Consider the following 26,784-nt stretch of genomic DNA (forward strand, 5'->3'; position numbering starts at 1 on the left):
GTAAGTGTGGCTCATATTCATACCTTAGTTCGTGTAATTCTGCCATGGTGACAACACGTGTACAGGCGCACATTGTCTTGATGGAAGATAACTCTCTTCCTTACTAAACCAGGTCTTTTTTTGCATATATTTTGTTGCAATTTGTGCAGGAGGTTAACATAATATTCTCCAGTAATTGTTTGCCCAGTAAGGAGATAACCTACAAACAGAATCCCCTTAGCATCCCAGAACACTGACACTATGTTCTTTCCTGCTGAAGGAATTGTCCTTGCTTTCTTTGGTGGCGGAGGATCGGCATGTTTCCACTGCTTTGACTGTTGTTTTGTGTCTGGGGTATAGTAGTGCACCCAAGCTTCATCTGTGATCACAAACTGGCACAAAAATTCTTGTTTGTTTCTCCTAAAATGGGCCAAACATTGTTCCGATATGTCCATTCTCATGATTTTTTGATCCAGCGTCAAGAGTCATGACACCAATCTTCCAGATAATTTTTTTTTTCATTTCTAATTCTTCAGTTAAAATGTGATATACCCCTTCAGATGACATCTGGAAAGCATGAACAATATCATGTACTTTTAATCGACAATCCTCCATGACCATTTTATGCACTTTTGCAATAACTTGTGGAGTAGTGACACATCTCGCTGACCACTGCACAGATCATCATCTAAGCTCTCCCGACCAAATTTAAATTCATTTGTTCACATGGTAACAGTTGAATATGAAGGATCCGAGTCCCCCAATGTATTCTGGAAATCAGCATGAATGTCCTTTGCTTTCATGCCTTTCTTTACGAAGTACTTAATCACTGCTCGAATCTCGATCTTTTCCATCTTCGCAAATCACTACGCGGGAACAACAACAGAGCCACGTCACCACCACAGCGCTCTTCCAAGAGCACTGACGTGGCCTGTGTTTACAGGCAACAGACCAATGAATATCATGTGAACAACTCGTTGCGCTAACGCTGACCTCTCGTGGTGATTCTGAAAACTTTTCAAACCACCCTCGTGTATTATAACAACAAGTGACAATATTATAGCAACAAGTGACAAGGGTACTTCATCAAGCAAAGATATATCTGATTGGGTTAAGCTTACCATATTAATGTGTGATGTCAGTATAAAGCTAGTGTCTTAGTGACTGCTGGGTAAGAAGAATTTTTTTTTTTTTTTTTTTTTTTTATGTATAGCTGCATGCAGTTAAAAATGGTAAGAACTGTGGCTGTTGCACATGGAAGCTGATGGAACTGGACAGCACCTGGAAATGGTTGGAAACTGCATTGGTCACAGTCTGAAGACTTTTGGCTGCTGCCCTGAACTGCAGTAGCATTGAAGCATCAGCAGAGAAAGATGTGTTGCCTTTGGCGTCTCTAGCAACACCTGGGATCTTTGATGTTGTAATGCCTTCCAATACACCTGACCTGATTGGTTCACACTCACCTAAGTGTGAATGGCAAATAGTGGCAAGGCTGCGTATTCCTGGACAGAAGGCAAAAGTGGGTAGTAGCAATACGGTTGTCTCCTTATGCCTTTAAAAACAGATGTGAAGCCTCGCTCACTAGTGAGAGAACAATTGGGACTGAGTCTGATCTCTCTGAAGATTCTAGACAGGTACAGAGGATGAATTTGCCAGGTATTGGGGACTCAAACATTAAGCATGTGATGGAACCCCTCAAGCAAAAAGGAGGCAGGTTGAGAAGGGAGACCAGTGTTGATTGGGGGGGGGCGGGGGGGGGGGGGTTTCTTGTCCAAGATGTGAAGGAGGCCCAGCCAGCAGCTACTGAGAGAGGAACTCATTCACGTTTCCAAAATGCACACAAGTATAGGCCTGTATCACAGATTTTAACCTGTTGTAGAATTTTGAAACAGGTTTTATTCTTGTATATTATGATCTTGCCAGAGACCAAAATATCCTTCAAGCCATGATTTCGAGAAACCCAGCTCACATCATTCATCTACAAGACTCAGAAACCTGTAAACTACTGGCACCCACATTGACAAAGTGTTTCTCGAGCTCCAGAAGGCATTCATTACAGTTCTGTACTGTCAGTCAATAAACAGCATATGGAACAAGGATCATCTTTGTTATTGAACTGAAGAGTTCCTAGCAAATAAAACACAGCACAGTCACGCTACAGCAATATGAGAACACAAAAAGAAATCTGTAATATAACACATACAGAACATTCAATGAAAGAATGTCTACTATCAAGATAATACTAAGAAAGAATAATCAAAAACAATATGTTTCATGAAATATGTAACATGATGTACATAAGAACAATAAGTACAGATTACTCTTCAATTATGTTACATGCATGGTTTATCAGCCAAACAACTCTGCAGACATTATAGGGCGCCAGAAAGCCATAGGTTAAGTCATCTATTTCTGAATCTCCACTTCTACTTTATTTACTGCCTACTCATTTGACCACTATATGCTCATGCAGATTTCAGAGAGATCTGGTACCAATCCACCCACCCATTCGCCAAATGTATTTATTTCCTTACCCCCATTTTTCTTCTGGTTCTGCCTGGAAGTGACAGATTACTGAAGGACTGTAGCCCTCTTTTTTATGTGGTGAGCAATACCAATCATGTACCCTAAGGATACAGTTATAGGAGTTTGAACCCACTAATGTCATTAAATGGGCAGACACAAGCACTTCAATTGAATTTCACACATTGTAAAACCAAGCAACAAAATAAAATGCGAAAATACTCACCACCCTTGCATAATGGAATTGCACAGAAACTGTAATAATTTAAATCCATAGTTTACATTCTTTCATGCAGTCTGAATTTCATAAACTTAATGAGAATTAACATAATTACATAATACTGTACTGCGTTATGCAGCTGTAAGCAGCTTATATTCCTGACCTGCCAGGAAAATCTACAATAAGTTCTTCCTGGAGCAGTCAACACACGTCAAAACATGCAACACAACATTCTTATTGTTTAAGTATCAAATTTATGCTGCATAATTTTTAAGCTACTTTTTTTTTTAAAGCCAAACTCATGTATTTCTTTTTAATCCAATAACTTGTCCCACTTCTGTAGCATTAATTTATTTTGACTGCTGTTTTCTTTGATACTCATGCACCAAACATTTTCCCTTCCCTCACTAACCTGGCTTGTGTATTTGTTGCAGTATAAAGTCTTAAGTCATAAACCTAACATCAGTATGAGCCATGTGACAACTACTTGGTGGACAATGATGTCTACTGGACTTTTGCATACACTACAGTCTTACGTAATATTCATGCTCATGCATGTTTTCTAACGATATTTGCACACCTTCCATTTGGTCATTGCCTCAGTCATTTTCTTACCACTTGTAAATCTTCAAATAGTTTTCTCGCTAAATATGTTTGCCTGAATACATGTCCCATCCAATCCCATTTCAATTTCATTACTGTCATTATCACATCTTTCACTTCCGTCTGCCCTCTGATAAATTTTGTTTTTCTCTCTCTTCCAGTAGTCCCCGAAAAGCATATCTCCATTATTTGTCAAGCAACCCTCAATTTTTGAATTTTTTTCATTTAAAGTGCTTGTCTCTCTACTGAAGTCACAACTGGTAATATTATATTATGAACTTTCAATATTGAATAAACCAGAAACTTTATTTTGAAAACTGTTTATTTACCAAAAACACTCACGGCCAGTTCTACTCTTCTGCTTTATTTCTACTGCTGTCCATCTTTAAGTGCTCTAATTACAACCATTCATCAACTGGTTCTGTGACTCCTCTGTTTGTGTGCACATTTTTCTTCTTGATTTGATGACTATACTTCATTATAGCCTTATAAAAATAGACCAAGTAGACTGACTTTTGGACTTGTTCTATTCACTGATGAATCTTATATGCACTAGAGGCAAATAGCATAAAGTCATCAGTGGAAAAAAAAGGAGGAGGAGGAGGAGAAGGAGGAGGAGGAGGAGGAGGTGGTGGTGGTGGTGGTGGTGGTGGTGGTGGTTGTTCATGGACCTTCCATTCACATGCAGTCCTTAACCTCAACTATATATATAACTAAAATAGTTAATATAGATAGTAGTTATTATCATAGAGGGAGGTGGAAGCAACTGCTGACAAATGAAAGTTGAGACAACAATGTGCAAATTACAGAAGAAGGGACATGATGCTGAATCAGGCAGGATTCAAGTATCTACCGCAAAGCAGAACAAATTAAATGCACCCAACAAATATTTAACTGGTGATATAGACCAGCACCAGCACCACCAAGAATTAGGCCTTTCAGCCTATTTTGTCTCAGAATTGTTCATGCCACCATTTGGGGACATTTAACGCTCCTCTTGCCAGTTGGGTTATACTGCATTGCAGCTTCAGTTAGCCTATCATTAAACATATGTTGGACATGGTCATTCCGTCTTCTTTCTTTCTTTTTTTCCCATGTGTTCAATGTTTAGTTCTTGTCTAATATCGGTATTTATTTTATGGTCCAACAATGAATATACCACTACAAAGTGAAGGACCTTCCTGTCTGATGATTCGTTTCGATGTAATTGATCAGATGTTAGGATCCAACATTCACTACCATACAGCAGCAAAGGCAACACTATTACTTTGTATGGTTTAATTAGTGTTTCTTTCTGTATGTTATGTTGTAATGTAGATTGTATAGTTCCAAAGAATTGTCTCAATCTGGCCAATTTTAGCTCTGCATCATATGGATACAACAACATGGTACAGATAAACATCAAGTGGTAATAAGTACAGCAATCAGTCACAAATAATGTTTATTGCAAATCCAGATTTTGATCACCGTGTGGCCATCTTCAGTGTTTAAACACATACAAAAAACCCATTACAATAAGGTGATATGCATCCTTTAGTATATGTTCAGTTGTATAAGTTTTACTTGTGAGTTAATAATAAAATACATAACAGCAGATATCACTTAAAACATTACAACCATTTATACATAAACACAGTCCCAACTGGACTATCAATGTCAAAGACTGAGTTCACACTGAGGCTGCTGGCTTCCATGTATGTCATATCAGTTTACAGTGTCCTCTACATATGTGATGGATTGCCAAAATATATTAACTAAAAAAAGTCTCTGATGTTTTAAAGTTACACATACATGATAGTGACTGTGTGAGGTGACAGGTGGCATCAGTTACTGCTGTACATTTTTAGTTACATATAGTTTAAAAATACAGTAAGTCCTATCCAAACTATCTATATTAATAAATTTATTTAAACAGTGTTAAATCCAAAGTGTTGATAACTTACCCATATAATTACATCAACAACATTTATAACAACATAGTGAACAAATGGCAAAAAAAAAAAAAAATAGTTTCAATGTAGTGGACAACAGTAATAATAAGTGTATTTGTTTACCATACTATGATAAAATTAGCGACAGGATAACCTCGTTTTTAGAAAAAGAAAAGTAAATGTGGAATTTTGTACCACAAGTAAACTGGGTAGTATTTTAAAAACAGTATGGAAAAAAGAAATGTTTTCCATAGATCAGACACCTACAGAAGGGGATGTCCCAACTGCGATGTTTGCTATGTGGGACAAAATGATAAACGGCTTGAAGGCAGCTTTGGCAAACATGTCACATTTTTTTCAAAAGAGGTGGCAGAAAAAATCTAATCTCTCCGCAAATTTGAAATTTTTAATATCAGGCACTATCTTGTGGGACACTGCTTAACCCTTTAACTGCTCTAGATGTGTTAACGCGCACGCCTTTGTACCTGTCCCTGTGTGCTCTGAACGTGTTTACACGCGCCACCAGTCCTTCTACCTGGCACACGTCCAGAGCACACAGGGACAGGTACAAAGGCGCACACGTTAGAAGGACCAGTGCAGTTAAATGGTTAATTAGCAGGGGGCCACAAAACGTTTCCATTTTTTGAAATTATTTAAAAATCATTAGATTCAAATACTATGAGACTTCCAACAGACACATTGATCTGGCAGTAACGAACTATTTACGATTAAACTAATCCTAGATTGCACATGAGTACATAGTTTTGGTGGCAAATATATTACCCACAATTATACATGGTGTATCTGGAAGTTTATTAGTTTTAACACCAAACTGCATAAATAATAATGTATTTTTATGTGAAAACTGTGTGAAAGGACATTATAAAACAGAAAAATGTTGGGTCCGTTCGAAATAAAGCTGCTAGTCCAATAGCTTATAACACCATTTTTGTCTAATCTAATTCCTGTAGCTGCACTTAAAATTTGACAAATAAATTTATTAGTGTGTGTCTTCTGGATAAGATTTGCTGTAATTTTAAACTATAAGTAATTGTAAAAATGTACAATGATAACTGATGCCACTGGTTAGTACACACTGTCACCACCATATATGTATAACTGCAAAACATTATACACTGTCAGTACAAAAAAAACCACACAGTTGCAAATTTCACTTTTTTTATTCACTCAATGACTAGTTTAAGGCCGGGATCCATTTTCAAATCATCATAACATAGTCAAAAATGGTGTTTCCAAAAATGCAAAAACTATGTAAAAAATGTGCAAACACACTGCTCATTTGCATATTTTTGACATAGTTTTTGCATTTTCGGAAGTACTATTTTTGACTATGTTACGATGATTTGAAAGTGAGTTCTGGCCAGAAACTAGTTATCGAGTTATTAAAAAAATTGAGATTTGCAACTTTGGCTGGTTTTTTGTTGCACCAATTAACAGAAGTTCCTGGCCTACAATTATTACAGCATGCTGAAAGTTCGTAAATTGGACACTATTGTTAGTTACAACTGCCAGTTTGTTTTATGTATGTGCATGAGTTTTTAAAAAAGTATAAAATAAGAAATAAAATAACAAAACATGTGATTGTAAAATAAAGTCCATATAGTTTAGCAATGCCATGTAGTGGGCGCTGTAAACTGGTACGAAATAACAAGAAGCCAATGGCCTGTGTGAATTCAACCTTTGACATGGATGGACCAGTTGGGACTAATGTAAAATTTTAACTTGCATCTGCTAATACAAACTTTATTACTGACTCACACTTAACACTTACATAACTGTACACATAATAAGGTACGCATATTACCTTATTTTAACTTGTTCCTTATATGTTCTTTAGCATTGAAGATGGCCACACACTGAATAAAATCTGAATTTGCAATAAACATTATTTGTAACTGATTGCTGTACTTTTTACCAGCACTGCAGTCAGCAATCCATACAACAGCACTAGGTGTCCTCTGGCTACCCACAACAGCATAATGGAAACATAGACCATGCATGTATTTGTTTGTACTTATTTAAAATGGTTCAGTTAGCTGAAAAACCTGTCAGGTGGGAAATATATGCCATGATTCCTTTCCTGCCTTTGAAAGACAGGTAAGTTGCCAAAATGAATTAGTTTATTAATAATGTTTATGGAGGAAACTTACAGTGTGATTGGCTTGTAAGAAAAGAGGATAAATCATTCAAAGATGGCCATACTAATGGTCATGTTGAGGTGAAAAGTGGGTAACTACCTGTTGCTGCTGCTGTTATTAATTAAGGTAACATACTAATTTATGTAGGTTAGCAACTAACAGTAAGATTGGTAGGGGAAAGTTTGGTAAAGTGGACAGAACAGGAAAAGTGGCCATTGGATATTTACGCTCTGAACAGCACTGCTGCCTGCCAAGAACTGGTCACATTAGTTCAAAAATACACTGCCCTTGTTGTCAGTGAGATTGGCAGAGGAAGTGTGTTCCATTATTTCTGAGTAAAAACTTTTTCGTTTATGAGTTGCCTGAGGTAACATATTCATTTTATCATTCTTACTACCTCACTTGTATGGAGAGTAATAATTTTTAACACTATCAATGTTTAAACAACACCTTTTTGCCTGCAAACATAGTTCCTTGTTATTTATTTCAGTTTGATAAGTTTTCTACCCCAATAGGAGTTGGTTACTCCCAATAAAACACGCATAATACAAATGATAAAACCTGAATCCTTTTATATACAAAGCTCTCAGCCAACATGTCTGTTCTGTTGTATTTGGCCTAACACAAAAGTGCGACTGAAGACAGTCTGCTGCACCCAACTGGTTTTCTTTCGTACACTAGGGCATGAAGATGCCTACAATACGCACCAAGAAATCAGAAAAACAGACCTTGGACTCTGTTGCGATGGCACTGTCCACGATACCCATTTAGGTATGGAAAACTGGCCATGTGTAATACATGTAGTTCCAACATATTATTTTCTTTTTCACTTGAAAATATTTGGTGCGATACCTTATAATACATAGAGTCAAAATGGGTAGATGGTTAGCTATTAATAACTATGGTTTGGTGAAAATTGAAATTGTCTTTACATGGCCATTTTACCCCCTCCCCCATGCAGCCCAAGGTGTAGTCCTACGATGTCAATAATGGCTCTTAAGCAAAGCTATTTGATGCCTACTGATAGAGAGGATCTGATACTTTACCTGATAAGACATTTACAGGATAGGCAATTCTGCAAAAATACATCAACCAATGTTTCATATGTAGTGTTACTTCTGACACTATAAATGCTGAGTAACATCAAGACAAATGGCAACTATGGGAGCACTGTAGACTAAATCCACTCCACAGCTGGTTTGGCCAATGAGAGTGAGGGTAAAATGTCAGTACTTGAGTCAAATGTATAGTGTGATGCGAGGCCAAGTAACACACTCTAAAACAAAAACTACGCAGCGTGAAGCAATTATCCAAATTGGACAGAAATCGTTAGGTGTGATGCACATGTACAGACACAAACAATTACAATTTCAGAATAATTGGGCGAGTTATTCAAGATAAAGAGCTACACAAACTGAGAAAGTTGATAGCTTGTTGGTCCACTTCTGGCCCTTATGCAAGCTGTTATTCAGCTTGGCACTGATTGATAGAGTTGTTGGATGTCCTCCTGAGGAATATTGTGCCTAATTCTCTCCAATTGGCACATTAGATTGTCAAAACTGCAAGATGGTTGAAGAGCCATGTCCATAATGCTCCCAATGTTCTGAACTGAGAAGAGATCCAGTGACCTTGCTAGCCAAGGTAGGGTTAGCTAAGCATGAAGACAAGCAGTATAGAAACTCTCTTCAAGTGTGAGTGGGCATTATCTTGCTAAAATGTAAACCTGTCTTACCATGAAAGGCAAATAAACAGGGCATAGAATATAGCCAATGTACCACTGTGCTGTATGGGTGCCATGGATGACAACCGAAGGGGACCTGCTATGAAGAGAAATTGTACTCCAGGCCATCACTCCTGGTTGTCAGACTGCATTGTGGGTGACAGGTTAGTTTCCTACCACTTTCAGAGGTGTCTCCAAGACATGTCTTTGATGATCATCGGGGCTAATTCGAGGTAGGACTCATCACTGAAGACAATTCTACTCCAGTCACTGAAATTCCAGGTTGAAGATGTGTCTGGAGATGTCCCAGACAGCAGTGGGATACCTATCCAACTGCACATGGCCTGTCAACCACATTTTGTTGTCCTTCATACAAGCCATTCTGGGGTTACATTTCGGAGAGATAATGCCTGCCTGCAAACAGTGAGAGTTTCTATAGCTCATCTTCATGCTTAACACACCCTTCCTTGGCCAGCAAGCCCGCCGGATCTCTCCCAACTGAGAATCCTTGGAGCATTGTAGGCAGGACCCTCCAACCAGCTCAAGACTTTAGCAATCTAACGTGTCAATTGCAATGTATACGGTCCAGTCACATTAATGTGAGCACCGACTGAGTTCTACATCACAATGCCATAAACACTAACACACAACTGGTGACAGCACTGGAAGTGGACGGTACATAAAGTGTGTCTGGGGATGCAAAAAACAGCGCACTTTTTCTTGTAATGTGAAAACTGAGTGCTTTATTTGATGTGTGAAAGGGCATGATCATTGGCTTTCATGCCAGGGATGGAAGCATTTCCGAAATGGCTAATACTGTAAACTCTCTGTGTTCCACTGTCGTTAAAGTATACCATACGTGGTAAAATGGCACTATCCAAAACTGGAGTTGAGGCAACCAAAGGATATAGTTGACGGGCGTGAATGACACCTGCATAGATGTGTATGGGTGAACAGATGTGCAACTGATCACCCACCATCTGAAAGCAAACAACCTGCAACAAGGAGGAAGCATTACGGTCTGAGGAATGTTTTCGTGGTATTCCCTGGGTGATCTTGTCATACTGGGAGGCACAATGGGTCAACACAAGTATGCATCTATCTCTGGAAACCATGTCCACCCCTACATTCAGTTTGTTTTTTCTTGGCACGATAGCATTTACCAACAGGACAATGCAATGTGTGACACAGCTCTCAGAGACCATGCACGGTTCCAAGACCACCAGGATGAGGTTACCATCCCCACTCATGCTGTTCATGCCACAGATCCTCAGCCAAGAAACCTACCGCAACTGACCACAGCGCTGTAGAGTTCTCCGTATTCCTGTTGGTAGCTTCCACAATCTCATTGACTCTCTTCGTTCACATCTCACAGCGGTATGCGCTACAAAAGGTGGTTATTCAGGCTTTTGACAGGTGGTCACATTAATGTGACTTGACAACACAGATCTCATATCAACACTTGTACGACTGTACTGCCTCACTGCACTTGGTTTGCACATTTGGCTATGCACTGGATGGACCAAAGGAGTCATTATTGGTTATAAGGGTACATGCTTACTGTGGGTCATTTGCTTGTGCTCCGTGATGGAACTAGAAATTCTGTATTATACTTTTGCTGGCCTAGTATATCTCAATAAAACTCAATAGTAAGTACACAAAATCCTTCCCCCTTAAACTGGTGCACAGTGGCAGAACTGGTACAAGTAGCAAAGGATTGTGAGTACCCTTAATATTGCCTCAAGGTGACAGTAGGGAAGTCCAGTACTCAGGAACAACGGGCATTGGGGCCAAACGTTTGGTGGCAATGGGTGGCAAGAGCTGATGCAACAACTGTTTGGGGAAATGATTGACCTCCACTGGTTCATCACTTATCGCTGCTGGTTGTGACCTCAACTAGGTGGATCTACAGCACAGGCACTGAGATAGTACGTATGACGAGCTAACGGATTAGTTGAGATACCTTGGCCAGGTTGGTATTGCATGTAACTATACTGTGGTAGTATAGACTTAGGCCAGCTGTAGTGCTGGTCTACTGTAGCTACTCGGTTGGGCCTGACATGGTTGTATCAGGGGTATGTAATCCCTTACTTGTCATAGCCCCAACTGATTTTAGTGTCGCACTAGTCGCTCCTGTCAGGCCACCACCTTGAACATAGGAAACCCTTATAGCCAATAATGACTCCTTTGGTCCATCCAGTGTATAGCCAAATGTGCAAACCAAGTGCAGTGAGGTAGTACAATCATATAAGTGTGGATATGAGCTCTGTGTTTGCTGAGTAAGGTGTCTGACAGCTGTGCCAGGGTAAAATCTCAGCTGTGTGGTGAGGTGTAATGATGAGAAGCAGGTAAGCGTGTCATAGCTTCCTTGGAGGCTACTGTCATTGTCATCAATTTATTAGTGTGGGCTGTAAATATTCAGACCAGTCACTCCACCCTAGAGATAGACACTGATTGAAAAGTGATGATCTGAGGTGTATTGCTGTTACTTTAACAAAAGGGCATAATTTACCAGATGAACTGCAGGTCATTATCTGATACTACGCTGTGCGTCATCCTCTCAACAGTGAACATGGTTGGCAATGCCCCAATTGTAACTACGGCTTCCTTTGATTACATTCCAGGCAATGTATGGAAAATTAAAGAGCATGTCCCCAACAAATAATCACAAAACCAATTTGTACCTGCTCTCATGAATGATTTGGAGTAGAACTGGTGGGAGGAAATTGCCTTGCTGGTGCTGACCAGTTTTTTGTGCATAGTTTGCAGGGCCAGACTGCATGTTCAATATCAACATAAATGTCTGGTCAACATAAATCATGCTTTTCCATTGACTTCATCCTATATATCCCATGGTGCGCCTCATCTAGTATTAGGAGCTTGGTTTGAACCACAACCCAGAATGAGGGTTGTTTGTAATCCAGTGAGGGAAACAAAGTAGTCTGTTGTACAAGATTTGTAACTTTACAAAGGTGCTTCACCCAACTACGGTACACATCATTAGCTACTTCTCTTAGAAGTAGGTCCTGATCTGTCAAATTTGGCACTTGCTGGGCTATTGCCAGAAATTTTTCTAGTGGGTCTCAGATGTTTTCAATAAACTGAAAACAAAGTCATAATCGGGACTAGTGGAAAATGTAATAAGTTGTCAGTATTGGCATATAGAAAAGTACGCCTGTAGTGGACCTCACCGTAGTAACTGCTTAAACCAAGGCCTCCAACTAAGTTATTGTGCTGGTATGTCTGCATCTGGTCCTTACAGCAAAATTAATGTAATAAGGAGTAATTTGGTCCAGAAAAAAAGAAGCGTTAAGTTTTTTTTACATGAGAGCAGACTTCAAACACTTCTGTAATTTTGAAAAAGCTGCCAGGCTATTAGTATACTACATAAATTTAAGCCAATAGGAAGAGTACAAAATATGTGTGGCCCATGGAATGAATTTGCCGTAATCGTTTATTTTACCCAATACCAACCGGAGTTCTTCAAAATTTGGAGTAGAGAGATCATTAACTTAATCAACAAGGGCTGATATAGGTCAGAGACCGTCTCTGCTTAGTATGTAGCCATAATGGACACACCAGAAAAAAGTTACACTCTCTCTTTTTGCATCTGAATTTAATCTCTGTAAGTTCACAAAATAGGTGTAAATTTTTGAGATGTTACTTGCAAATAGCCCCTGTGTGGATGATGTAGTCAACATAATTCGCAGCTTGTGGCACCAACATATCATATCATAGCTGCTGCAAGTATCTCTGGAATATCACGGTAGCATTTGCAGATGCAAATGGAAACCTATTTAAGTGTATATTCAACATGGTCAAATCAATCCGAACACTTAATGATTCCACATAACTGTTTTTAGTAGATGTTTTGCAGGAAAAAGGTTAGTTAGAGAGCTCAAACCAAGAACTGCTGATAAATCAACAAATGAAACAGCTTGTTCCTTCGGAAATTCCACATTCAATTGTACAGTTAGGTACAAACTGTGACTTGGTCAACTTTGAATTTTGTCTAGCTGTAGAGAAAATATTAAATGAAGTGCCTTGTGAACATTAAAATGTCACATATCAGCATGTGAGATTTAACGTGACAGAATGAAAAGTTCCTAGGAGAGGATTTTGTGATGTCATTTTGGCCTGTACAGGAAAATTTGTCCTACGGCACTCGTAGGTGTGTGGAATCAGTGCATATAAGAAGGTGATCCTTTGTGTACTTGCATACAAATTGCACAGAAAAAGATTCCAGCAGGAACACATTCAGACACTTCTTCATTCCATGCCACAACATGCAGTGCACGCAGTTTCTGCAGCAAACTAGAATCTAAAACTCAAGAGATCATGAACAGTTACTTAATCCCAATCATTTTTCTATTTTCATAGCCATAATTTTTGGTAAACTAATTTCAGTATAATCATCCTTCACAGTGTTGGAATTTTCAGAAACATTATTATATATGTTAATTACGGTAAGTTTGATTTGTCTTTGTAGGTGGTTCAGTACTGTTCTGTCTAAAATTCATTTGTACTCTACAATGTTTGTAACATTTCACTAAAATGAAGACTGACACAACATTCCAATGATGAAATGGTTCACAGCTACAAAAAATGGCTGGGCCCATTCCTTTCCAGCTCAATCAAAATACATAATTCAGAAAACATTAATTAGTAATAGCAAAGAAGTATATATACTTTCTCTGATAAAGTTGTCAACGGATGTAATAAGCCACAAAGTTTTAAGTCCACAACACTAATTTAGCTATAAGAATAATTTTCATAGATATTTCAGACCATAATTTAAAGTATGCCTATTTGTTGACTACAAATACAGATAACTCTGACCATTGACTTTTTAAATATTTATTTATTTCCTCAAACTACTTTTTGAGACTAATGAGGAATGCACAAGTTGTGTATTTATTTTCGTAGCATGATGCTGGATACTGGCTTGCGGCAGTATGGGCAGTGATGTACTTAATATCGACCTGGAAGTTTCCATTTTAATTACATACTGACCACACAATTAACTTTATACTGCAAACAGTGACTGCCATATAAATCTACCAGTATCGGTTGTACAACTACTATACGGAAATGAACATATATATATTAAAAGTGACTGGTCACAGTTACCTGTATTTATTTTAAAATAACACAGTAATATCTTCTAAAATGTCCATAAATGACAAATGTAATCTTAATATGCCTCATAAATGTTTCTACACTTGCAACTGGGTAAAATCACTGTCGTTTTAATATGAAATAACTTGTATGATTTCAAAACAATGGAAATGATGCAAACTACTTTACATTTAATATCTTGTACAGTTATTCACATTTGTTACACCTTGCATACATCCACAGACAGTAAACAGTACATAGTACACAATAGTGATGAGAAATTTGAACAACATTAATTCTACACTAATCAAGCCTACTCACTTGAGACTACATGAACTATATACATTGTGGCAAAGGTGTTCACAATGGGGGGCAGGGGAAAATCATACCTGGTGCAGATGACGCAGTAACCAATTGACGTTGAAAGGAGGCCGAACGCCTGGTTTTAGATCCCGGCCCTTTCGTTAACATGCAAAGCAGAACAGACACCATATTAAGGAAGTGAGTATGGGTCACATCAACAATTGCAAGACAATAATTCAGAAGACGATACATTATACAGCTCAAAAAGGAAAGTTTATTCAGAATTGTGATTAGCCTACATACGAAGATAAGTAAAGCTACTGATGATGGTTAAGCAAGCAAACATGCAGACAGATATACAAGCAAGCAGCAATGTCACTGGATGATAGAGTGTAAAATATCCACATCAAGCCACACACAGCAGACTTTGAAATATCTGTGAGTTTCACATAAAAATATATTAGAAAGCATTTAGGATACAGAATCCATTTTGTAAATTATTGTGATACACCAGTAACAATACATTACCTGGAAACTTCACCACCATCCAATCTTAACCAGTTTAATGTTCTTTTTAATATTTAAATTGTATTAATGTGAACACATTAAGCTAGACTGTGTTACAAGGATAATCCCCCCAACCCACCCACCCACCCACACACACACACACACACACACACACACACACACACACACACACACACACACACACACACACACACACTCTTCCACCTTTTAGACACCTGTATATTCAGTGAGCAGTACATACAGTGCACTCACATAAATGCATTTAAATTATCAGGACAACAGTACATTAGTTTTTACACATGGTAACAGAAAATATCTGCAATGACAACGGCATTTAATCATAAATGTCAGCTTTTTATAAAAAGTTCAAGTTCTTTCATCAATTTCACTAGCGTGAAAACTGTCTCTGAAGAAAGTATTCAGTACGGATCCTAAAAGCTCAGTGACATTAGTGTTGGAAAATAGTAGACACACCAAACCAAAATGTAATGTCATATCTGCAACAGAACAAAGAACTCAACTCCATTAAATGACGTCCATTTCTTCTCAATATTATCAATCCTGCAAATCTAAGGCAAAGCATTCATTCCATTCCCTCAAAGTATTTTCTTTTATATATATTATTTAAATGCAAGGACTGATTTCTTTCATTACTGTGAGCTTCACACTGTAAAGGAGAAATAGCATGCTGTCCTTGTAATCAACAAATTTAAAAAAATGCCCAAACTGAAAATTATGAGTGTGCCAAAATCTCAGCATCTATCTAATATAGAACCAGAAAAATCCAGTAAACATTAAATATAAATTACTCATGAAATAACATGCACCTGTTTGCTCATTCACAATACCTATTCAAGTAACATGTCATCCAGGTACAGCCTCGCAAAAGCTGAGTAATATAGGAACATAAATTTATTATTGATGACAAAAAAGGTAGTTGCGGCAAGATCCATTTCCTGCAGTGTAGTCTTTTTGTCTACAGACAAAACATATCAGTGCTCATATTACAGATCATCATATAAAATATAGTAGATAAAATATTTTTTCTCACACGAACGAAATGAACATACCAGCAATGAGTTAGTAACAAATTTGTTTCTCACCTGGTGAAATTGCTTTGCCTACTCCAGACCTCACTGAAAAACTTGCAGATCGCTGTCTTCCAGATTTCGGCTGAAAATCACACACATTACCAATGAAATGATTGCATTCAACTAAAACATGTATTATATAACAGTAACATCAATTTTCATTCATGTGTCAGATGAAATGTTCAAAATAACACCATTAACTGGAGGTCCGGAAATACAGTTCAAAAGTAGAGATAAAAATTTCTCAGCAATTTAAAACTGTTCTTCTCTTACTATCAGCAAAATGCTCATGAAATTTGTAAATTTTTCCCACAGTCAACAGCACTGGTGTGTTCTATGGGTTGCTTCCAAAAGTTGTGGATTCTACTGATGACAAGACAATTAATAACACTACATAAGTATAACAGAGAAAAAATAGCCACCCTCAAGTGATATTACACTTATACCGTGTAATGTGATGTCTAAACTCACAATGGTCTCAATTCAGCAATGAAGAAAGTCCACAGTTTCTTCAGGAATGTCATAACCAGCTGAAGCCACTCAATGATTAGATCCTGTAGAGAAACCAAATTCAAGGAGATGTTGATAGCTATGTCTGACATGATGTTCCAGATGGTTCCAGCATTTCATGGGTCAGCTGAGGTGCAAGAGGGCGCCTGAGTGAGTAATGCAAATTTGTGGGCTCAGGTCACTGTATGAGTAACACCAAAACATCACTGAACCATTTTCAGCCTGAACTACATCCTCAGCACACTGTGAGTTAAACATATCAATGGGCCATTGGTGTTCCCAATGTCCTGAATGATTTGAAGAGAGAAAAATCATGTCTCGTCAGACCACAGTACGTGCCACAGCCAGATACTACGCAGTTTCTGTGTTCTTTAGCCATCGGAAGAAGTGATGTTTTATGAGCTACTGTGAGCAATGGCCTTTTGTGAGATGTCTGACACCCAAGTGCCCACTGCATTTTATTCCTCTCTCAATGTTTGCTAGGAAATGGCTGACATTGACCTGCACTTAGTGACAGTAACAATACCAGGTGTTAAAAATCAATAAAAACACATTTTCGGATTTTTTATTTGTTGGAAAGTGGTTTCGACCTTTTCCTCACACCATCTTCATGCTTACACCTCCTTTATGGCTGCTGGTGGCAGCGGTCACTGCAGTGACAACAATACTTCTATGGATCTTGCTCTGTCTGCTGCCACCAGCAGCCATAATGGCGGTGTAAGCCAGAAGATGGTCCAAGGAACGGGCCAAAACAGGTTGGCAACAAATAAAAAATAAGAAAATGTGATCAAGACTGTTTTTATCGATATTTAACATTTCATACTGATCACCGTGCTCCAATCAAGAATCATTTCTACAATTGTAAATGCCAGATGTGTATGAAACAGATTATTGTTGACAATGCATGACACTCATCTTCAGTCCTGTCCATTATGTCAGTGGTGGATGGTTGCACAACTGCCTGGCACCATTTCTACAACATTTACAGCACTCCAAAGAGCTCTAACATGCCATTTTAAGAGGGTGATTAACATTGAGTTTATTAACAATATTATTATTATTATTATTTTAATAACATGTTTTGGGTTATTACACGAGTTAAAAATCCATTATTCTACACAGTATTTCTGGACAAGTCTTTATCTCCAAGTGTTACAAATCAGTGCTTTTGTGTGTGCTCACTATTTGATCTTATAGACTGAGTTTTTGATAGTGACCGCCCCCCCCCCCCCCCCCCCCCAACCCACACACTTATAGCAGAATTTGACTCCTCAATGTCTGTCTACACTCTTTTACACCCATTTTTTTATCATATTACCTCCCACTACTGCATGAAATGTATATGTCCTACATGTCCTCTGGCTCTGATGAATGAGCGCTAAACCCCAAGCCTTGCGTGCACTGAAATCCCATTTGTGTTTTTCTATGTCCTTGTATCAGCAGACTCCTTACTTCCACTGTCCTGTAAACTTCAAGCTTGCTTCACGACGTTTGTCCTGCCCTATTTTGTTTCATTATGATACACTAGCAGCATTTAGTGATACCTTCATTACTTCCCAGTTTCAGTCAAGTATGTCAATGATTTTCTTGCAAACCACCTTAACTCTTTTGATTGTTTCAGATACGGCATCCCACATCAGTGTGGAATGATGCATACACCCAGTTTTCAGAGGCCTCAATTATATTTAACTTTACTAAGCAGTCATTTTATGTTCATTGGTTGGGACTGAATACAATGCATGCAGTGTTTCCAGAGAAGACAATAGAACCTTTTTTTGGGACAGCATCAAGTGGATAACAGATTCATTCTTTTTCTTCATATTTCTCAGTCTTTTTTCGTAGGTTCAGTTCATTTTGGCTGCAACATTCACTCAATTTGATCTAAATAACCATTACATTAGAACATTACTTGAAAGTGTTGTAGTGTTTTGACAAGGCTCTTTTCAGAATTAATTTTCACTCTGCAGTAGTGTGTATGCTGATTTGAAACTTCCTCACTGTGCCTGACCGGAACTTGAAACTGGGACCTTCGCCTTTCACAGGCAACTGCTCTACCAGTTGAGCACAACTCACAACCTGCCCTCACACCCTTACTTCTGCCAGTAGCTTATCACCTACCCTCAAAACTTCACTTAAGACTCTCCTTGTATAACTGTAAGCAAGTACCCTGGATGAGAGTGCACAGCAGGTGATTTCTTTGTGACGGGTCATTACAGTTCAAATTGTGGAGTAGGGGTTGGAGAGTGTGGATTTTCTATACACATTGCTAAATCTACCCTTTACACCACTTATCTGTTATGCATTCAAGGAAGTCAGCTCTTTAAGTACTCATATTCTGAAACATGTTATAGAAATTATACTCTCTACGATCCTGTAATATTATTTTAAATATTTCGCATTCTCCTAACATCAGATGGTTTGTACTACCGTACATTCTGGTAATTAGCTATGTTTACTATATTCCTAAAGATCTCAGAAAAACTGTCATATCTGCTTGTCAAAATGGCATGATAAGACAATGCATAACAATTCTGTGATCATCATTTGGTCTAGTAAAGTTGTTGTTCAATGGTTGTGTTATTTATGAAGAATTATTGAGACATTCGGAGACTTTTCAATGACTTTTCTCCTCATTAAAATCTGTTCTACTTTGGAAAAAGTTTCCTTCTAACTTATTACATTTTATCCAACACCATACTATCTTATCATAGTGTTCAAAAATTTTAAACTATTCAGGCATTCATCTTGTGGAAGAGTATCATTTTCTGCACCACATGGGGTATACTTTGCTCAATCTCTTAGAAAATTTATCTAATAAAGAACTGTAATATGGGCCTGTAATCAATTTTTCCCCTTTCCAAAAATAGTTCAAATGGCTCTGAGCACTATGGGACTCAACATCTGAGGTCATCAGTCCCCTAGAACTTAGAACTACTTAAACCTAACTAACCTAAGGACATCAGACACATCCATTCCCGAGGCAGGATTCGAACCTGCGACAGTAGCAGTCACACGGTTCCGGACTTAAGTGCCTAGAACTGCATGGCCACCGTGGCCGGCTTTCCCTTTCCAGAGAGCTGATAAATATGCTATGCAACTCTCAAAAAGGCATCATCATTACTTTTCACCTCATACAATAGAACTACCAACAGTAAGTGGGAATTCGCTACAGGAACTCTACTGCAATAACTGTTATTAGCACTCAAATTACAATTAAATTCCCTACATATCATCAACCAAAATGAAGGCTGAAGCTGTTCTCTATTTGACAGTTAGTTTCCTCATCACAGTGTTTAGTTATGAATAGTCCTATTGGAGTTGGTTGCCTTCTTCCAACCAGTGAAGTGACTTACCCAACTAGTTATAAAGAGACATGCAGTTTAAGTGGACTCCAAACCAGAGTGCAACTTAGTGTTTTGCACATACATAAAGCATTGATAAAGGTGAAATGTAACACTAAATTACTGTAATAGTATCAAAACCAACCAGGGATTGAATTCCTAAATTTTGGATTTGCAATGTTTCACTCACCCATCTATTCACATGTCAACCATTATACAACATCATAAAAATTCACAAAAATTAGCCTTGAGTTTATCTATACAGTGACGATACATGGTCACACTTCTAATAAACTGTGAGCATCAACAGGCCCAACATATTGCCAGTTTTCTTATGCCCAATGGTTTGTTTTCCCCATGGACCATCTGCTGAAAGAATAAGAAAATAAAATATGATATTTGTGCAATATGTGTAAAAATGATGATGTAGATATCCACGTAATGTATGTGCTACACATGTCCTGCAGCACAGTGATTTAAAAAGAGCTTTGTGCAATCCACAGTTCACTGGTTCCTCCCCCCCTTGACCCCAACACATTTTGTATACCACTACTATCCTATCTATAGAACATTTAATGCATTTTCATTCTGTTTTACCTAACTTGCCTTGGAATCAAAATAAGTCATTGTCAATTAATTTCAATAAAGAGCCCTGACTTGAGAAAAAATTAACAACAACCTATAATACAGCATAGTGCCATCTTCAACATCCAAGGAAAGGATGGATCCTATTTGAGATTCATTCAAATAAATCTAAAATTGGTGGCCGATGGGATTTTATACAAATCATTGTGACATGCCAGAGGAGGTGCTATTGGGTCCCTAACTACTTCGAGTACAGCCATATCTTGCATTTGTGGGGAGGGAAAACGTGTTATTTTACCCCCAAGCTAATCTGGCTAATTTGAACATATTCAGCAGTGTAAGTGGTATCTTTTTGGAAGGTATAATTCCCTTCTGGAAATCATTTCTGTGCCTCTAAATGAACAAAGTCACCACAGAATTTATGAGACACCTTTTCCGAAAGTGAAGCACTGAAACAATATTTTGTGGCTAATTCAATGTTACTCAGAGTGTGGTCCATGTCTAACCCACTTCAAGCTGTTCAAAGATTCTGCCCTGAAAAACAAGAGTCCAAATGGTGTCTTTGTGACATTACATACCTGACACAAAAGATTATACTCTTCTCACAATGAATAGCAAGTGCAACTGAGATAATCTAACGCACTGTTTCTCATTATCCCTGAATGGTGTAGCTATTCAGAATTGCCAGTACTCTGTTACTACATAGGTAATACAACTGTTGTTTGTCGGGAAACCTTCAGTCATTTACAGTAGTTGCTACAACATTCTCTGTTCATTGTCTTCTTTTCCCGAAATATATTTAAGTTTTGGACACTAGTGTAATACAAAGAAAGTGTTCTTCTTCACACACACCATACTTCATCACATGCATGCAGTATACACTGAGGTGAGAAAAGTCCTGGGACAGTTATAAGCACACACACACAGACGGTGGTAGCATTGCATATACAACATGTAAAAGGGTAGTGCACTGGTGGGGCTGTCATTTGTACTCAGGTGATTCATGTGAAAAGGTTTCGGATGTGATTATGGCCACACGGAGGGAATTAACAAACATGGAACACGTAATGGTAGTTGAAGCTCGATGCATGAGGCGTTCAGTCTCAGAAATGGTTAGGGAGTTCAATATTCCAAGACCTACAATGTCAAGAGTGTAACGAGAATATCAAATTTCAGGCATTACCTCTCACCATAGACAATGTAGTGGCTGCCGGCATTCACTTAATGACCGAGAGCAGCTGCGTCTGCATACAGTTGTCAGTGCTAACAAACAAGCAACACTGTGTGAAATAACCATGGAAATCCATGTGGGATGTATGATGAACGTATCTGTTAGAACAGTGTGGCAAGATGTGGCATTAATGGGCTATGTCAGCAGATGACTGACATGTGTGCCTTTGCTAGCAGCACATCAAGCTGCAGCACTTTTCCTGGGCTTGTGACCTATCAGTTGGACCCCAGACGACTTGAAAACCATGGCCTGGTCAGATGAGTCCCAATTTCAGTTGGTAAGAGTTGATGGTAGCGTCTGAGTGTGGTTCAGAGTCTGTGAAGCCATGGACCCATGTTGTCAACAAGGCACTGTGCAAGCTTCTGGTGGCTCCATAACGGTGTGGGCTGTGTTTACAGGGAACAGACTGGGCCCTCTGGTCCTACTGAACCAATCATTCACTGGAAATGCTATGTTCAGCTACTTGGAGACTATATGCAGCCATTCATGGATTTCTTGTTCCGAAACAGCAATGCACAATGTCACCGGGCCATTATTGTTCGCAAATGATTTGAAGAACATTCTGGACAATTCAAATGAATAATTTGGCCACACAGATTACCCATCATGAACTCCATCAAACATTTACAGGCCAACATCAAAAGGTTGGTACACAAAATTCTATACTGGCAACATTTTCGCAGTTATGGACAGCTATGGGGGGCAGCGTGGCTCAATATTTCTGCAGGGGCTTCCAGTGCTTTGTTGAGTCCGTGTCATGTCAAGTTTCTGCACTACACCAGGCAAAAGCAGGTCTGCCATGATATTAGGAGAAATCCCATGACTTTTGTCACCTCAGTATATCACCAACAACTGAGGTAGTGTGCTGACAGATTAATCAGTGTTACCAAAGGAAAGGATTATTGGTCAGGAGAGTTGTGTAAATTGTTAAATCAATGATCACTGAAGACTGTGCACACTGAGAATGGCACAATAAAACACAATACTACAATTAAAGGCAGTGTAGGCACGTATGTCACATAGGTAGCACAAACCACCTGAGAACACTGAAGTGTGTCAGAACAACTGATACAGTTACAGGCACTGCTTGGTGTCCTTTTCTGCAAAGAGACTGGTCTGTTCGCCACCTAATTTTTCCAGCTTCCTTTGTCCTAGATAGTAAAGTTCTAATTCAAATTGTTAAACCATAAAAGACACATATTTATTCAAAGCTTTGTGGTTGGCAACTCCAATAGATGTGCGTTCAGCACAGTTTGTTGTCCATTTACAATGCTGCATTCTATTCCATTTCATCATTACAGAGCCTTTGTACTGACAATGGTAGTGTCCCTCCTCCTAGAGTGCTCTGGTACTATGTTCCAGCAGAATAATGACTGATATCATGTCACTCCAACTGTCTAAGACAGACTTTTTGATCAGCAGATGCTGCTCCTTCCTTATTGATGACATTCACTTGATAGATGTCCCCCATATGACAGAATCAGTCTCCACACATGACCTATGGAATCACATCATAGCAACTTGGAAGTCACAGGACAACAAGGGAACATACATATTTTAAAATCCCATGATACCCTATGAAAAACTTCTTGTTGCTACAACAGGTTCAATAACAACCAGTTCTCTTGGTAAAAATTTGTGAAGTAGAAATGAAAATAAATGTCTTGTCATTAACAATCTGTATATTAAATGAGTTTTTACTGGTTACAATATTTTAAAGCAACACTTTTCTTTAACAGCTGTGGAATTTATAAGTGAACTAGTTATCCAGCACAGGTTGGGGTGCAGGGTACCCAAGTAATGAAAATTTAGAATGAGATAATTTTTCCCACGGGATTTGCAGTTCAACCGGCAATTGAATAGTTTTGCATACAAATGAACACAGACTTTAAAACATGGCCAAATAAAGTTATCAGCAGGCAGATAGAAACATCAGGTTAAATCCACTCAATCCTTCACTGAGCAACTACAGTGTAAACCACCGACAAAAAAGCACATGAGTTGGAACATTTCAGGAGCGCGGAAAAATACCTTGTTAACATTATTAGATCACTAAATGTTGGAAACTGGTAGTGAAACTTTTTGTAAAAAATTTGTTATACTTACGATAGCACCAGCATCTCCATCAGGTTCATCAAAGGACCTTGCAGAATCTGAAAAATGAATTTATTATCAGTCTAACAGTTACAAAATTGTCAGCAGACTATCCCCCAATTTCTTTATTGTTAATAGAATTGTTTCTTATCACAAGCACGTGCTAAGGATCTAAGATACAGTCAAGTCCTCATTCAGCCTGTATCTGAATCTACAACAGCAAATATTGTAAAATGCAATCCTCTAATCAGCAGCATAACAAGTTCAGTTGCAAACAAGCACCAATAAGAATCCCCCACCTAGAACAGAAAGCCTAACATTAGCAAGTCAGAGCATCTTCTTTGCAGCAGTACATACAATATAAGCACACTGTGAATTTCATCTGATGCTACTTTATCTTTCACAAAGAGTCACATCCTCCTCCTATTGGCAATATTTTTTTTTTTCCAGATCAACAATGAGCTAATCATATTTAACACAGACACCATACTGTGTCCACAAAACATTTCAGCATTCACACATGGCCCAATAGGCATCTCAATGAAATCATTTGCTTATCGTTTTGTGAATGGAGACTCCTCATAATACTCTGGACCATTTTATTTCCAGGGAACAACTGATGAATGGTCACTCACAACACTAATGGAATCAATAGAGAAATTCCACCACTAGTAATTCAATACACCCCAGAGTCCCCAGGATTATATTATGTTCTGCACTGGACATAGTAAGCTTCTTTTCAATATGATCAGTGCTTTCATTTTAAAGTGCTCATATACACACATAAAAAAAAAGTTTTTAATGGGCTCGGTTCTGAGAGTTCCAGAACCTGTACAGAAAATTGGAATACAGATCAACAGAAACATCATTTCCGCCATTTTTAGTGCTCATGAGAACCACACGTTGCATGTTGTACCACCATACAGGAAGACCTTCAGAGGAGATGGTCCAGACAGGTGTCTGTGTATATGCGGATGGATATGTGTGAGTGTGCGAGTGTATACCTGTCCTTTTTTCCCCCTAAGGTAAGTCTTTCCGCTCCCGGGATTGGAATGACTCCTTACCCTCTCCCTTAAAACCCAAATCCTTTTGTCTTTCCCTCTCCTTCCCTCTTTCCTGACGAGGCAACCGTTGGTTGCGAAAGCTAGAATTTTGTGTGTATGTTTGTGTTTGTTTGTGTGTCTATTGACCTGCCAGCGCTTTTGTTTGGTAAGTCACAGCATCTTTCTTTTTAGATATATTTTTCCCACATGGAATGTTTCCATCTATTATATTCATATCATAAATATGGAATATGATTGTCTTTCATACCCACTCTACTGACTACACTTTTTCTTCAGAGATTTTCATATTGCCATATTACTGAAAGAGGCACTGAAATTATTTCCAATTCAATGAAGAGTTGAAAAAGCAGTGCTTGAATGGATCCCATTCAATTCAGTGAAGAGTTGGAAAAGCAGTGCTTGAGTGGATCCCACCACAATGAAAATACTTCTTTACTTTCTTTTAAAATCTTTTCACTTGCAAATCAATGTACTGATGCAATGCTACACAATAAGGGGACCACACCAAGGAGTGAATTACATAATGTCTACATGCAATAAAGTTTCAAACAGAATATAACTTAAGTATTAAATGTAGCAACTGAAGTATATAACTCATGTAAAAGTAAGGCTTTTGTTGCCTTTTTCTGTATACCAGATGCAAGAAGAAACTGAAGCATTAGCAGGATTGATCTGCTGATTGTGTTTTGAGAAACATAGCTGCCAAAATAGGATATGCCGATTCTACATACATTGCCAACTGGATGGCAGTGACCTGTTCATTAGCAGCTTTGCACATTGACCTTACTTATTCAGCCACATTTGTACCTCGGTCTGCATACAAGAGAATAAAACAGGAAAAACTACTACTGTTACATTGGAGGTTTTGCTTGTTGCTTCTTCTGGAAGTGGCTTCTTCCTCACTTTTCATGACACCCTACATGCTCACATGCTGTTTTTATTAGGGGCTTCATACAACATATTACATACACTTCAGGTTTTTGTAATATAGTGCATAATACATCATAGATTCCAACATTTATAAGGTACTTTCATATCTTAAATGGCACAAATTGATTGAAAGCACACCGGTGGGGAAAACTTAAGGGTGAAAGTAACTTTTGCATGATGTGTCACTGTCAAGTAATATAGATCCATGAAACTTGGACCATACATAGCAAGTACTGCTACAGTAGAGAAGGTAGCTGAAATAAACATGAAATGAGATGAGCAGAAATAACACTAATTCCAAGACAATAATTACACTGAATTCACCACAACTCGTGACAGTCCCCTGAGCATTCTAAAGGTGGGACATGGTTCTTAATACGGTGTGTGACCATCACGGATAGCGATGCTTGCTCTGCAGCATGCTCCGATGTTGGCCACAAAGTTCGTAAGGACTTCTTGCAGTAGAGTGTTCCATTCCTCCACTAGCACAGCTGACAATTGCTGAATGGTTGTTGGTGCATATGGAAGTGCTGAAATACATCTCTCCAACACATCCAACACTGCTCAGTGGGGAAGGGGAAGGCCAGTCCATTCACCAAATATCCTCTTGTTCCATGCCCATCTCCAGAACGCATAGCCTGTTTGGCCAGCCTGTCTGCAAGTTCATTGCCTGGGATGCCGACGTGTCCTGGGGTCCAGACAAACACCAAGGAACGACTGGACCATTCCAGGGTATAGATGGACTCCTGGATGGTAACTACCAAAGGATGGCGATGGCAAGGGTAGCACTGGTCGATAGGTTGTAAGCTCCTCAGGGAGTTAGTACAGAGGAGAAACAACTCACCAGAGCATGA

General features: G+C 38.6%; 1 protein-coding gene across 1 annotated transcript in view; it reads right to left on the reverse strand.

The window, feature by feature from the left end:
• LOC126184407 (CLIP-associating protein 1-A-like) overlaps window positions 1-26,784 on the reverse strand; it is a 378,388-nt gene that overhangs the window by 304,038 nt on the left and 47,566 nt on the right. The window contains 3 exon segments of the mRNA XM_049926791.1: window positions 14,643-14,711; window positions 16,188-16,257; window positions 23,949-23,995. Of these exon segments, the coding sequence (XP_049782748.1) occupies window positions 14,643-14,711; window positions 16,188-16,257; window positions 23,949-23,995 (186 nt within the window).

Source organism: Schistocerca cancellata, chromosome 4 (genome assembly GCF_023864275.1).
Source record: "Schistocerca cancellata isolate TAMUIC-IGC-003103 chromosome 4, iqSchCanc2.1, whole genome shotgun sequence".
Lineage (NCBI taxonomy): Eukaryota > Metazoa > Arthropoda > Insecta > Orthoptera > Acrididae > Schistocerca > Schistocerca cancellata.